The 15,731-nt window shown below is 41.0% G+C and overlaps 1 protein-coding gene across 1 annotated transcript in view; it reads right to left on the bottom strand.

The window, feature by feature from the left end:
* The window catches only part of LOC124112557 (synaptotagmin-4-like), a 29,390-nt gene extending 13,859 nt beyond the window's left edge, over window positions 1-15,531 (bottom strand). The window contains exons 1-2 of the mRNA XM_046472707.2: window positions 15,324-15,531; window positions 3,126-3,925 (exon numbers count right to left, since the gene is read on the bottom strand). Of these exons, the coding sequence (XP_046328663.1) occupies window positions 3,126-3,925; window positions 15,324-15,360 (837 nt within the window). The 5' untranslated portion in view covers window positions 15,361-15,531. The remainder of the gene's footprint in view (window positions 1-3,125; window positions 3,926-15,323) is intronic.
* Window positions 15,532-15,731: the final 200 nt, after the last annotated feature.

Here is a 15,731-nt window from a genome sequence, read left to right as displayed (position 1 = left end):
AATCGGTCCAGGGTGGTTTGGTATAAATCATAGCATGTGTTTTCTGAAGAAGTTCACGTAAAATTGTGTCGTCTCAGAATCAACTACAACCTTGACTGAATGGTTGTATTGTCACAGAGAGACACATTCCCCCACTGACACATGACCATCAAGACACCGGATAAATAATTTCTGTTCTCTTCCTTCCAATGACCTTTGCGATATTATGAAATTCTAGTATTCACTGAAGCAATTACCATTAGTTTTTGAAACTTATATCTTGATGTTGAATTATTCACAACATATTCTGCTCCTATTCTGCTGATTATCATTGTACACATAATGTCAGGGACATTGCAATTGCAATGTATTCCTGAGACTACATTACGATCAGCTAACCATACTTATGAACAACCATCCATAATCATCCAACATATGAGATGCTGTAATGAGTACGCATGCAGATTCGCAACAATAATTATCTCCAAGCACAATACCCGTGCTCTTTGGTTTAACCAAATTGGTAAACGAACCTGCGCTATACTGTAATTTCCTCCCACAAGAAAGCATCACTTCTTAATGTAAAAGAAATACTGGCCACAGTGACGTAAACCCCACCTGCAGTTATACCTATTGACAGCTGTGTCTGTCTGCTCTTGATAAAAATCTATGATGGTAGCCATTCGAATGCGGAACACTATGACATTATCCGTAAAACAACTCTCGTAAATAAAATGCAATAAATATTCCCCTGTGAAATATTCATTACCACGGCAATCACCTCTGAGGCGTGATGTTTTTATCGACTTGTTTAGCTGGAAGGTCTCTACATTGTCACCCTGTTGCGCTGCGAGAAAGGTCACAGATCAATGGCGTTATCAGATCCGTCGATAGATTTAGCCTCCAGCTACAAGTTTTGGTAAGTGAGTTGTTGGAATCAACGATCTTCTACTTTCCGGATGGAAGGAGATATATGCCTACTCTAAGCCAAGGTCATGTGACTAGGGCTCCGCGAGTGGGTATTATATTGTCAGCCTTTGATGAGCTCGGGGTGGTATGGCAAATTTCATTACATTCGATGTACGGTATGTGTGGTTCACTGAAGGTGTTTACTCAGATTTCTATGCCTATTTGCGGCAATATTTATTTTGCTATGAGGTCGTGAAACAAGTCTGGGTCACTTAACTAGTTTGTATGCGTTTCCGATCGTCTTCTGAAACTGTTTGTGGTTCAACAACACTTGCTATGTTCATGATGTTAAATGTCACGAATTGATTTCTGCGGTTGAACAAGGTGACGTGCAGACATAATTGAACGAATGATAACATCCTGGCAAATTCCTGATACATGACCTCAAAAGCTATTTAAGGTTCAATAGAGCTAATAACGAAAACTGAAATTAAAATAACACTGAGTTTCCCAATTCCATTTAAGCATTTTATATCAAATTAAAATTCTTTCAAAGTTACTATATATTCAATTCAATCAAAAACACTTTATCCAAAAATGTTTCATTATTCAAAGAAATAGTGTATGTTCATTGAATGTCTAGTAGGCCTTTCTGAAAAGCTTATACGGACCAGTTCCTTTTCATTGCAATAAAGCTCCTCAAACGTGAACACTTAATCTATCTGCTCTTTTAGCAACCACACGTAGCCAAGTATTGGTTGCAGAGAGGATTGCGCCCTAACGTCACACGTGGTGCCACGGGAAGCGTGCTCCTTTGTCAGTCATGCTTCTAAAATGGCGGCCATTGGCTCTGTCAAGGAGATTAGTTGTGATGGAAGTAATATCGTTAAGTGCCTCCTTCGGAAGAACTTAAATGTAGGAATTAGAGAGAACTCGCTGGCTGGAGTATGAACGTGGCTGTCAATTATTGAATTAAACTTCTCCATGCAGTTCCGATCATGGGACTAGTTCCAGGGTTTTGCGTATACGATCTGATGAATGTGATATAGTTTAAGTGGATCTCAGAGGAAATAGTCACTTTCATCATTAAAAGCCGACTTGAGAACATAGGCAAGGGTCGGTTTACAGTTGTGCTACAGTAAACGCGTTACGCATGCGGAGAGAGAAACCCCAATGGAAATATGTTAATGTGCATTTGCTGCTTAAATCCTGTCCGGAAAACCAGAGCTTCATACATCCTGTTCCTTTTCACAACCCGCAATCCAGGACGTAACGGAATCGGGGTGGATTGGTATTCACCGTAAACAAACCCCTCTCTAACGTCATGCTACATGATTACATTATTTAAGCAAATCTGGCTTTGGACAAACCATATCCGGAAATTACAGTCTCAGGCTGATTAGGTTTCAGAACCAGGTGTGATGAGATGTGTGTGATTCAGCCAGAAGGTGTTGTTCTCATGTAGGGTTTCCTTGATTCGCGCCTTTCGTAACTGTTGGCATGGAAATCGAACTGTGTTATAAAATCTACACTTCTTGGTAAAATGTAAAGTGAAAGTAGGTGTTGAAATATCGCCCGCGTGAAAAGCAATTTACGAAGCCACGATTCCTATTTAATTACATGACTCGTGACATTACCCGATGGTGTGTGCCGCATGCGTGCCATTACTACAATTTAACATGGATTGTATGCATATCCTCTGACAGTTGAGTGTCTGTACATCATAGCCTAAATACACAGTGATGTGACACAGTGTGTTTGTAGAATCGCAGACCACCTAATCAGGTATATAGAAAGGCTTATAATATTTCCACAATGCAAGCTACTCAGACCTGTTCAACAATCCACAATCACTGACACCACTTTACCTCTCACAATAAACATCACCATGAGGACGCACAGATCGGTTCCATCAATAGGCAAATGTATGGAATCGATTCCGGGTCTCCCGACAACGAACAATTTAACAAGGTAACCCATAGACCCACTGAAGAAGAAGCCTACGTGGTGCCACGACTACTCGAGAAGCTCTTCTCCATCTAAGCATAACCTCCTCCCATTACAAGAATGTGGGCTGTCTATCAAAGTTAATCTTGTTCCATCCCACAAAATCCTAAATAAAACAGAGTTGCCCATCCCCGCACAATACACTGCCCAAATCCTAACGTCTAGACGAAGGCGGACGTTTTGAAGATAAATGCTTTTAATATTTGGTTTAAATGAATCAATATTCTTACCTTGAGATGGCGTGGAGAGATCTCCTTGCTAAGTGGCACCTCCTTCTCGCTCACGTCCACCCCAGCTAGCGGGTATATCACCTCCCCGATAATGTCATCCCGGGAGAAGCGGTCGAAACTAAGAACTACAAAGTGGAGGGTAATCCCAGGTATTTGGTTAAGGTTGATTCCATAGAAGGTGAAGGTCTCGTCATACACAGGGTTCAAGGTCTTCCTCAGAACCCTGGTCTTGCACTTGTGCTTCTTTTCCGGAAGTAGCTGCAGCTTTACATAGGGGTCACATCCGCCCAAACTCGGGTCACGTGGTGGCAGTTCAACCGCCTTGATCATTGTGACCAACAGTGCAGTCTTCTGCGCATCGTAGGTGACAGCGAAGTGAAGAGAACCTAGTTTGGTCGTCTTTTCTTCCAAATGATGCTCGCGCATGACGTCTTCTTTTTCGGGTGTAGCTCCATCCTTTTCGTTCTCCACGTACACTTCCGTTTTGATTGAACTTGGGTCACCACCAGTTGGCGAGAAGCCAGGAGGGGTTGTTCCTCTTTGAAAAGGATCTCTTTCTGGATCTGGAGGAGTTATTGGACTGGTGGCTTTAGACTTCATGATAACCTTGCCTCTGACCGGCGCACTCTTCTTCATGCTTCCCGAATTGCTTTCCTGGAGCCCCTTCTTGATAGCTGAAGAAAGCCTGTTCTGGGCATTGCGCATGACGCGGCGTCTGTAGCATTTGTAGGCCACCACCGACACTGTTATGACGAAGCCTACAGCTCCGATCACAAAACCGGTAATAGCGCCATTAGAAACTGCAACAAAAGAAATAAATATTACTTATTTTCATGTTTTATTAAATTAAATGTTTCAATGTGATTTAATCCACATCCAGTTAATAGTTTACCCAAGATAAATTTTAAAATATGAAAGGCTCATATGAATGACGAAAATCATATTGGCTATCCAACATGTAATTTGTGTCATCAGAAGTCTGTAATACGTGTCAAAGTGATGACCTATTAGAAATATCAGACGTCTTCGTAAACAATATAAATCAAGAGCATGGTGCTTTGTATGTGTATGTATTATGAAAGGCAAAACTGCGGGTTATAATAAGTCTTTCTTTTTACCGACATCTGAGCAGAACCTGGTTTTTGCACAATTATCTGACCATAGCCCTGCCGACTGTAGTGTAGGAGACCATAAGCTGATAACCCACATCAAAGTCGACCAAGAGTATATATCCTGTTTAATTTACCGTTTCCTGTTGTGTCAAGCAGAGCTAATTATATTTGTTACGTTGCCTGGCAACTAATTCTTGAACCTCTTTGAAGCTACGGCCTAGATGGACCGCGTTTTCAGAAACGCTATCAACTTTCTGTGGGGTAATCAGAGTTGTGATGAGATAGAACGCAGTCCTAGGAAGAGCCTTTATAGAACTTAATTTTCACTTGTGGTTGTTCAAATCAATGCCAATCATGACGGTGTTGCGGGATTGGTTTTCAGGCAAGGCACGAATAAACACCATTTCAAAATTGATTGACCTCTTAAGTTAGAGTGAACATGTCTTTTGAGAGCATGTTCTTCCGATGGAAACATCTTTTCAAAGAAACTTTAAAGGCGGGGTAGTGTTTTTTTCTTTGTTGCGCAGTAAATTGTTACTGGAAGAATTCCGCTGTTGATATAGGGCAACGACAGATAAAGTTTTCCCTGTTAATTTTAACAGGACGCAACAAACTTGATTGGAAACAACGTTTTATGTGGAGCGTCAAGATAAGCGTCAAGAGAGAACGTGTGCTGGATTTTCCACGTTCTCGCTTAAAGGGACGCGACTGTGTGAAAATAGTGTTCTTCCCTGCATGTGTATGTGTGAATATATATATTTAGACAGGGTGTTAAAAAGTCCAGGCCAGTATAATGGGGAGTTCATTTGTTGTTTTGTAGTTAACTTAGACAACTTTTCCCCACTTTGTAAATGTTAGAAAAAACCTGTTGTTTGTCGTGTGTACGAGGGGATGCCATATCCTGGTTGGGGACTATCGTTGCATTAGTATGGGTTATTCTGTAAACAACCGTTTAGTTCTGTTCGAGTCGAAGTTTTTACTTAATAAGAGTGAGTGAGTATGGTTTAACGCCGCTTTTGGCAATATTCCAACAATATCGCGGGAGGGGACACCAGAAATTGGCTTCACACATTGTACCCATGTGAGGCATCGAACCCGGGTCTTCGACGTAACGAGCGAACGCTTTGACCACTAGGCTACCCAGCCGAACTATTTACCTTAAACCTCTTGTTTTGCAAAACCTCCATTTCCAGAAAAAAACAAAGTTATCGTTTCCTATCTCGTCATATTATTTCAAACACGTCCGTTTACATAAAAGTACTCATATGCATATCGACAACAAAAAGGGGGGGATAACACTAATTTGTAAGGTCAGGCAATTTATCATGTTCAAAGTTTACTTCTTTGTTACTCCAAACTTTGTATATTTCGAAAACACCTGATGTCATCACAAATTGTCAGTGAAGTTTGCATTCAATACTAATGGAATCTGTTGCGATGGATAATCGAGACTGGTTCTATAGCGGTGACGTTTCTTTTACACACAGCACCCAGATAACGACCTCTCTGTATTCGTGTCCATGTCCAGACCAGTTCCTCGGTTCAGTGTTCCACAGAGAGTACAACGTTCACCAAGCTATTAACTACATGCTTGGCAAACCCATAGAGACAGTAGGGAATTCCTATCACTGACCCACAGACAGGAAGCTAGTTCGGCAGGGCAGCAAAATACTGTTTCCTTGCAAGGATTAATGTATATCGGTATATTCTAAATTATTTGTTTATATCGAACGGCTATTGTGTACATGAAGTGTGTTTGTGTGTGTTTGTGTGTGTGTGTGTGTGTGTGTGTGTGTGTGTGTGTGTGTGTGGTGTGTGTGCCACGATCTGGTAAAACAAGGTTGGAGGCTACAAACACCTTGTTTGCACTGGTGTTCCAGTTTTGGATAAAGGACTTCTCGGGGTGGTTTACCTGTAGTTGTATCTGGCTGACAGAGAATAGGCAAATACACTGCCGAGCAAAAGAAAGTATACACCCAAATGTGTACTAACAAAAACTTATTCGATGTGTTTGGAACGGGTATCAAAAGCGATACTACATGTAGAATATCAATGAGCATCCCACAACAGGTATGTTCAGTGTCGTTTTGATAACGTTTGTCAAATTTTTTGTCAAATCCAATTTTCAAGTGTATACTGTATTTTGGCTGGCAGATAGGCACCATGGCCGAAAATATGTCCATAGCTTTCTCCCGACCAGGGAATGTGTGTGTGCGTGTGCGTGTGCGCGTGCGCGTGCGTGTGTTGGAAGTGGAGGGGGCATCCTTAATGCCACATTGCAACGTGTACGTGTGTTGGGAGGGTGTGTTGGGCTGTCGACGTTAACTCGAAATCGAATCAACTGCAGGGGATAAGATTAATCGGATTGCTGTACCTACACTTCACGTTTGACAGGAACAATTATTTTGATGCCACGTTGAGTGACATTAGTCGTGTTACAGCTGAGAATTTGGGGTACCCCTCTCCGAACTTTATAGTCTTGGTGCAGCCTTAAAGGATACCCTTGTAGTCAATTGGTCGTGTTTCTGTTATGCCAAAATAACATAACACTGCATCGGACGCCAGATCTTCTAAATGCCACATCGCAACACCTATAGTAATTTCGAAACGTAAAATGTGAGTAATATGATTCCTCTGAACAAAACTCCAAGATGCGTGTGTCCACACAACACTAGGGTACCAAGAAACCATATTTGTTGGCATTTAACAATGAACAGATTTTTACATTGTTGCAAGATATTTAGACATCCCCGAATATCATACGGTAGGTGCCCTAGATGACAAGGCCGTCCAAGCTCCATTTATCAAACAGAATAATCTAGTTCCTGTGTGCGGCCATATTCTCGCCGGCTTCTAGTGTTACAATAAAGCTATTTGGGTGCGCGTGCATTTATTATTAACATGAGCAGTGACTCCCGTACAATGATCAAGCAGCACAACTGAGAATTTACGACGCAATTAACTGGCCGTGTCTGTTGGATACCCCGGACAATCGGCATGCGAATGAGGAAACTTTAATTATTCAGATCACTGTTTTAACAATCTAGAGGAGTCTTGAGTGCGCCTGAAACGACAGTTGATGCAGTGGTGTGGTAAATGTAGTCTTAATCATCTGCTGATGTTTCCATTACTGGTGACGCTGAGTTTCATAAATGTAATTTTGTCGATGACATGTGTATTAGAACTGCTGTTTCGCCACCTGTCATCTGACAATCAGTGAGTGAGTTGGGTTTAGCGCCGCTTTTAACAGTATTCAAGTTATATCACGGCGTGTCAGCTTAATGACGTTTTCCACTTCGGTGAAACCATCGAGCACGTGTATGGTGCTGACAAACCTAGAAACATAATCGGGGCGAACCGGGATTCGAACCCACAATCATAAGTTTGTAAAATGATAGGGAGTGATAAGAGGCATGGAATGTATAATGATAGGAAGTGATAAGAGACACGGAATGTATAATGATAGGGGGTGATAAGAGGAATGGAATGTATAATGATAGGGAGTGACAACGGACACGGAATTTATAATGATAGGGAGTGATAAGAGACACGGAATGTATAATGATAGGGAGTGATAAGAGGCATGGAATGTATAATGATAGGGAGTGATAAGGGACACGGAATGTATAATGATAGGGAGTGATAAGAGCCATGGAATGTATAACGATAGGGAGTGATAAGGAACACGGAATGTATAATGCTAGGGGGTGATAAGGGACTCGGAATGTATAATGATAAGGAGTGATAAGGGATACGGAATGTATAATGATAGGCAGTGATAAGGGACACGGAATGTATAATGATAGGGAGTGATAAGGGACACGGAATGTATAATGATAGGGGGTGATAAGGGACACGGAATGTATATAGATAGGGAGTGATAAGGGACACAGAATGTATAATGATAGGGAGTGATAAGGAACACGGAATGTATAATGATAGGGAGTGATAAGGGACACGGAATGTATAATGATAGGGAGTGATAAGGGACACGGAATGTATAATGATAGGGAGTGAAAGGGGCATGTAATGTATAATGATAGGGAGTGATAAGGAACACGGATTGTATAATGATAGGGAGTGATAAGAGACACGGAATGTATAATGGTAGGGAGTGATAAGAGACACGGAATGTATAATGATAGGGAGTGATAAGGGACACGGAATGTATAATGATAGGGAGTGATAAGGGACACGGAATGTATAATGATAGGGAGTGATAAGGGACACGGAATGTATAATAATAGGGAGTGATAAAGGACACGGAATGTATAATGATAGGGAGTGATAAGAGGCATGGAATGTATAATGATAGGGAGTGATAAGGGACACGGAATGTATAATGATAGGGAGTGATAAGAGGCATGGAATGTATAACGATAGGGAGTGATAAGGAACACGGAATGTATAATGATAGGGGGTGATAAGGGACTCGGAATGTATAATGATAAGGAGTGATAAGGGATACGGAATGTATAATGATAGGGAGTGATAAGGGATACGGAATGTATAATGATAGGCAGTGATAAGGGACACGGAATGTATAATGATAGGGAGTGATAAGGGACACGGAATGTATAATAATAGGGAGTGATAAGGGACACGGAATGCATAATGATAGGGAGTGATAAGGGACACGGAATGTATAATGATAGGGAGTGATAAGGGACACGGAATGTATAATGATAGGGAGTGAAAAGAGACACGGAATGTATAATGATAGGGGGTGATAAGGGACACGGAATGTATAATGATAGGGAGTGATAAGGGACACGGAATGTATAATGATAGGGAGTGATAAGGGATACGGAATGTATAATGATAGGGAGTGATAAGAGACATGGCATGTATAATGATATGGGGTGCTAAGGGACACGGAATGTATAATGATAGGGAGTGATAAGGGATACGGAATGTATAATGATAGGGAGTGATAAGGGACACGGAATGTATAATGATAGGGAGTGATAAGGAACACGGAATGTATAATGATAGGGAGTGATAAGGGACACGGAATGTATAATGATAAGGAGTGATAAGGGATACGGAATGTATAATGATAGGGAGTGATAAGAGACACGGAATGTATAATGATAGGGGGTGATAAGGGACACGGAATGTATAATGATAGGGAGTGATAAGGGATACGGAATGTATAATGATAGGGAGTGATAAGAGACACGGAATGTATAATGATAGGGGGTGATAAGGGACACGGAATGTATAATGATAGGGAGTGATAAGGGATACGGAATGTATAATGATAGGGAGTGATAAGGGACACGGAATGTATAATGATAGGGAGTGATAAGGGATACGGAATGTATAATGATAGGGAGTGATAAGGGACATGGAATGTATAATGATAGGGAGTGATAAGAGACACGGAATGTTTAATGATAGGGAGTGATAAGAGACACGGAATGTATGTGGAAGGGAAGGATGAGCCAAACTAATTGGTTTGTAAGGCATATTGTAACATAAGCTGTAGTCTATGTCACCATATTGTAAGATAAGCTGTTGCCTTTGTCATTATATTGTAACATATGCTGTTATCTTTGTCACCATATTGTAACATATGCTGTTGTCTTTGTCACCATATTGTAACATATGCTGTTGTCTTTGTCACCATATTGTAACATATGCTGTTGTCTTTGTCACCATATTGTAACATATGTTGTTGTCATTGTCACCATATTGTAACATATGCTGTTGTCTTTGTCACCATATTGTAACATATGCTGTTGTCTTTGTCACCATATTGTAACATATGTTGTTGTCTTTGTCACCATATTGTAACATATGCTGTTGTCTTTGTCACCATATTGTAACATATGTTGTTGTCTTTGTCACCATATTGTAACATATGCTGTTGTCTTTGTCACCATAATGTAACATATGCTGTTGTCTTTGTCACCATATTGTAACATATGTTGTTGTCTTTGTCACCATTTTGTAATATATGTTGTTGTCTTTGTCGCCATATTGTAACATATGCTGTTGTCTTTGTCACCATATTGTAACATATGCTGTTGTCTTTGTCACCATATTGTAACATATGTTGTTGTCTTTGTCACCATATTGTAACATATGCTGTTTTCTTTGTCGCCATCTTGTAACATATGCTGTTGTCTTTGTCACCATATTGTAACATATGCTGTTTTCTTTGTCGCCATATTGTAACATATGCTGTTGTCTTTGTCACCATATTGTAAGATAAGCTGTTGTCTTTGTCACCATATTGTAACGTAAGCATTTTCCGTTGTCCCAAAAATGTACGATAATCTATTTTCTGCTGCCCCTGTTTACATACTGTTTGCGTTGTCTACATATTGTAAGGTAAGCCATTGCTTCATGTAGTCCTGACGTGACACTCTAACACTCCCCCTCCAGGACGCGCCCAGTGTCTCCCAACACATAGCTTCACGTAATCCACGACAGCTAATTAAAACCACACCTGTTTCCTTGTTGAAAATATAGATCGAACTTGGCATGCAGTCTGCCAATACCTTTGTACAATGAGTTCTTCAGTAAGACCTTTAGTGACACTGAACCAGTGTCAGTGCATCATTGCGTGGACGTATTGAATGCCCCTACCCTGCGAACAACAGTGATAGCCAAACTCGGGCGAGAAGCTTCCGCGCGAGGAATTAGCAGCCTGCATTGATGGAATTGTTCTCCAAGACATTTTCCTATTTAGAAAGGACCAAACAGTATGAGACAATAGGGGGTCGATCGGTACGTTTTCCTTGTCGCTCAGCAAACGCATTTTACAGGTAAACACCATTGCTTATCGCAAGATGGCTGCATAACCCGGGAGAATAGGAAACAGAAGGGGTTAAACACTATCGTGCATATCAATATAGTTTTGTTTTCAAACGAAAACCCCTGCAGCAATTCAGGAAACTTGTTATTTGTTAATTGTTTATCGATCTCTGATTATTTGTAACGGGACATCGATCTGAACGCAAAGCCGATTTTCCACTAAAAATAGTACTGGTGGTGCTTCAGAATTCAGATACAGGACCCTTGTCTTTGAATCTGTGTCACTCCGAGCCTCCTGTCCTACCAAGCAGTACCGTAGTAACAGCGACAGTAACAACAGACACGCGGCAGCATCCGTAGCAGTGGCTAGTGACGGTAGTCAGATCAGTGTCAGAGCGTGCAGATGCTGACAATAATTCCCAACAAATGACACATATTCACATGGTACAGCTCATATTACGGCTAGATGGCATATCATGTCCTTAATGTGATTTCCGGTACTGTGATTTTTGTTTAAAAGTTTTCTTGCTTTAATAGAAGTTCTCGTGAATCGATCATCAGCAGAGGGAGTTGAATGAAGCTTGGTCCGGTTGTAACGTGACCGCGCGGCCGCGTGCTGGGCAGTATGCCCCGTGGGCACTATATAACAACCTCCCAGGGGACACACATGCACAGGTTGCCCCACACAATACAATTATAACACTCCTTGACAAAGGGTTGCCATGGAAATGACACGAATAGAATTATTATCCCATCGGGCGTAAGGCTTCACAGAGATCAAGTGCATGCGTTGCCTGGTGAAATACTTAATTATTCCTCTCGTCTACTTTTTGTTGTTAAAACGTAAAAAGTCAATAATGTAATGTTGTTTGTAATCGGTTAGATAACACTTGATTTATTTATTTGCGTGATTTTGATTATTGCATTATTTCCCATTTTGATTGCATATATGTTCATACAGTTGTGTATAGAGGCGAGACATTGGTTCATACAGTAGGGTATTGAGGCGAGACATTGGTTCATACAGTAGGGTATTGAGGCGAGACATTGGTTCGCACAGTTGGGTATAGAGGCGAGACATTGGTTTATACAGTTGTGTATAGAGGCGAGACATTGGTTCATACAGTTGGGTATAGAGGCGAGACATTGGTTCATACAGTAGGGTATTGAGGCGAGACATTGGTTCGCACAGTTGGGTATAGAGGCGAGACATTGGTTTATACAGTTGTGTATAGAGGCGAGACATTGGTTCATACAGTTGGGTATAGAGGCGAGACACTGGTTCATACAGTTGGGTATAGAGGCGAGACACTGGTTCATACAGTGGGTATAGAGGCGAGACATTGGTTCATACAGTTGGGTATAGAGGCGAGACATAGTTCATACAGTTGGGTATTGAGGCGAGACATTGGTTCATACCTATGGGTATTGAGGCGAGACATAGGTTCATACATTCGGGTATAGAGGCGAGACATTTGTTCACACATTTTGGTATAGAGGCGAGACGTAGGCTCACACAGATTTGTGCAGAAGCGAGACACAGGTTCATACAATTAGGTATAGAGGCGAGATATAGGTTCATACAGTTGAGTTATAGAGGCGACAAAGGTCCCCGGACAGTTGGGCTGTGTTTAGTCTGAACCAGTCGTCCAGGTCAGGATAGGCACACTGAAATTACATGACTTGAATCCACTTGAACGTTCTCACTAAAGGTCTGGGCAACCAGTGGCGATGAGTCTTGAGAAGATTGAAGGCATTTCTGAGCAATATGATGCTTAGTTTGTCGCAAGGAGAGAGGATGTGTTTCCGGGAGCGAGTTGGCACACTGCATCGCCAGTTTAGCTAATATGCCAGCATCGGAGGACATCCAAAGACGTTATGTTGACTTAAACAAGAGACAACGTGATTCTCATGTAATGGGGCTTCGTTTCTGAAGACGCGCTTTTTGGTCTGATTGCGGGATTATTTGCACTGCCCAGGAAATCAATAGGCAAGTCTGCTTTGGGGCAACTTTAAACAAGACTGGTTTGAGGCTAATTTTGCCGCGCAGCATTCCAGCAAATATAACTTCACATTCATAGGAACTACTAGCACTGATAGACAGACTGCAAAAAGTGCGATTGGATGATAAATATGTTGATGGGTTTCCTGCCAACTTTAATACAGCGGAGCAAGAGTTGAACCCAAAAATACAAATTAGTTGTGGTCGTAGCAGTGATGGTGGTGTCATGATTGGATCGTGATGGTGGTGGTGCTGAAGTGGTTGCGATGGGGCGGTGATGGTTTGAGGGATGTTAGTTATGGTGGTGGTGGTGATTGGAGAATTGTGGAGTGACAACAGTGATGCTGATGGAGATGAGATGTTCATGGTGTTGTGGAGATTTAATAGAGTAGTGTAATGGAGTAAAGTAATGAAAGAGTGGTGGTAGTGATGCTGTGGTGTTCATGTTCGTGGCGATGATGATGATGATGATGATGATGATGATGATGATGATGAATGTCTGTGCATGTGAACTAAGGTCTATTTAATTCAAAACACGTTTTTCGTTTCTGTAGAAAATAATAAAACTAATACAATTTACTTTCGCGATGATTTAAATGTCTGAGAATACTGCTTTCAATTGAATTAGAGTGTTCTGTATCTTATCACACAAGATTAACAACGCAACCTGCTATCTCTTGACATTTTCGCTGAATTCAGCATTCCCGCGTTCAAAGCCAGTCTGACCATTTTCGACACAAGGCGACATATTGATTTCAACATCGCAACAAATTCCTTCAAACAACACACGATATCTTTAAACGTTTTAAATCAATAAAACGGAGCTGCGCCAATAATAATGAAGCTGGTGGAACATCAAGGGGAAGACAATATCGACGGGGTTTAGTACTTTCACGGTACCATATGGAGAGTTTCGACCAAGGCCTTTCACCGTGGGCGTACTGCGTCTTGTTAATATATCCCCCAAACCGCCATGAGCTAGGTCGTGACAGGATGGAGGATGTTGTTACGACACACGACAGCAGTTGAGTTGTTATAATCTGCTATTGACGTCGTTAGATGAAATCTGACGAGTGCCACTTCGGCATAACGTGACATTATTTTTTATACAACAATTATTTATACAACAATCATATTCTATTCTAAATACAAGACTTAACATTTGAGTAACCGGACCTGAAAACATTAATTGAATTTTTCTGAATTTTGTAAATGAATGGATCACCCGAATATTCATATTATTGTTTTGATAACGATTTAAACCTTTTTGCTGAAAAAACGTTTAGAAAATGAATAAGAACAATTGGTCATTGGACTGTAAACTATGTATATATAGACTATCTAAGATGGTTTTCGCGAAACAACCGAATGAAAGTAAACTGCCGGGCGATAGACAGTATAGACACATGTGTGATCGGGGCTCAACATAAAACAAAGGAGAAATAGTTATTTGATGGTGATCTATTTCATACAGGTATCATAGGCGATATTACATGCACCATATCAATGAGTTTCTCACAACAGGCGACAGTTTTCAGCCGAGTACGTTTGTTATTTTTTGGTCAAATCTAATTTTCAAGTGGACGCCTTCTTTCAACAAAATGGGCATTATATATCACGAAAGCAGTAATTGTGATTTTCAAAGTGTTTCAGAGCGTATTTCAAAATCACACAAGACGGCAAGCGGACATCACCGGCTGCGTGGGAGTGTGCTGTAGATGATGGGTGTGACAAGCATCCGAGGGTGTTGCTGCTTCAATGTCGGGGGTACAGAACCCGCCGATTTCGACACGGGACAATTTTACAAAGACTCCCGATGTTGTTCTATAGACTTGATGACCTACTTCTATAGCTTTACTATGGCCACATCTCGATATTGATGAACGTTGGTAATCTGTTTTATTCGAATGTGCATAATGACGGTTAACCTTCCATTTAAAAAATTATCATGCATCAAAAATGGCACTTACATGAAAAAAAGAGTATTCATAACGATTTACAAAAATAACACCCATCCAAATACAATACGACCGCCACAGTTATGTTGAAATATGAACGACCATATCTGTTTCCCGCAAACCAATGTTAATCTCACATACCTACGTGTGTTAATTGTAATATAAGAACATATATCTTTTCCAATTCAAGTGGATGACATTAAATATACGTGTATTATTAATAAAGATTAAATATGTGTGACCATCCCTCCTAGATACAAATCCACACACAATCTGACACTCAAAACATTCGACAGTGGCAAGACATGAAAACATGGAACGGACATTCCGACACAACTGAGATACGACATGGAGGACTTACAATGTTGAAGAGGGTGTTCTCCTTGCTGAACTGGCATTGTGTAAATAGGGATTGAAATTCACAAAAATCTCTGCAATATTGGGATGTCACACAGCAAATATGGCTTCAGCCTGTTGAAATATTCACGCCATATTCTTTCCTTAACTTCCAAGATGGCGTCGTTTGGCCGTGCGCGGCAACAGTCGGGAACTAGTGACTAATTATGAAATCGGTCCGAATATCGATTCGAAATGCTTCTCCCGTCTTCGACAGTCGTGACGTCAACAGGGGCCTGGCTGCTGATTGGCTGCTTGTATCGTCTGCGTAAGCAAAGAACTTAGGTTGTTGATGTGACGCGATGAATAAATTATTGATTTTTGACAAATTCTCGATTCTAGACCGCTATAATGTTATTGACGAAACGCAGGG

The sequence above is a fragment of the Haliotis rufescens genome, unplaced genomic scaffold (genome assembly GCF_023055435.1).
Source record: "Haliotis rufescens isolate VD_foot unplaced genomic scaffold, xgHalRufe1.0.p SCAF_1, whole genome shotgun sequence".
Lineage (NCBI taxonomy): Eukaryota > Metazoa > Mollusca > Gastropoda > Lepetellida > Haliotidae > Haliotis > Haliotis rufescens.
This window is presented reverse-complemented; position numbering and strand designations above follow the sequence as displayed.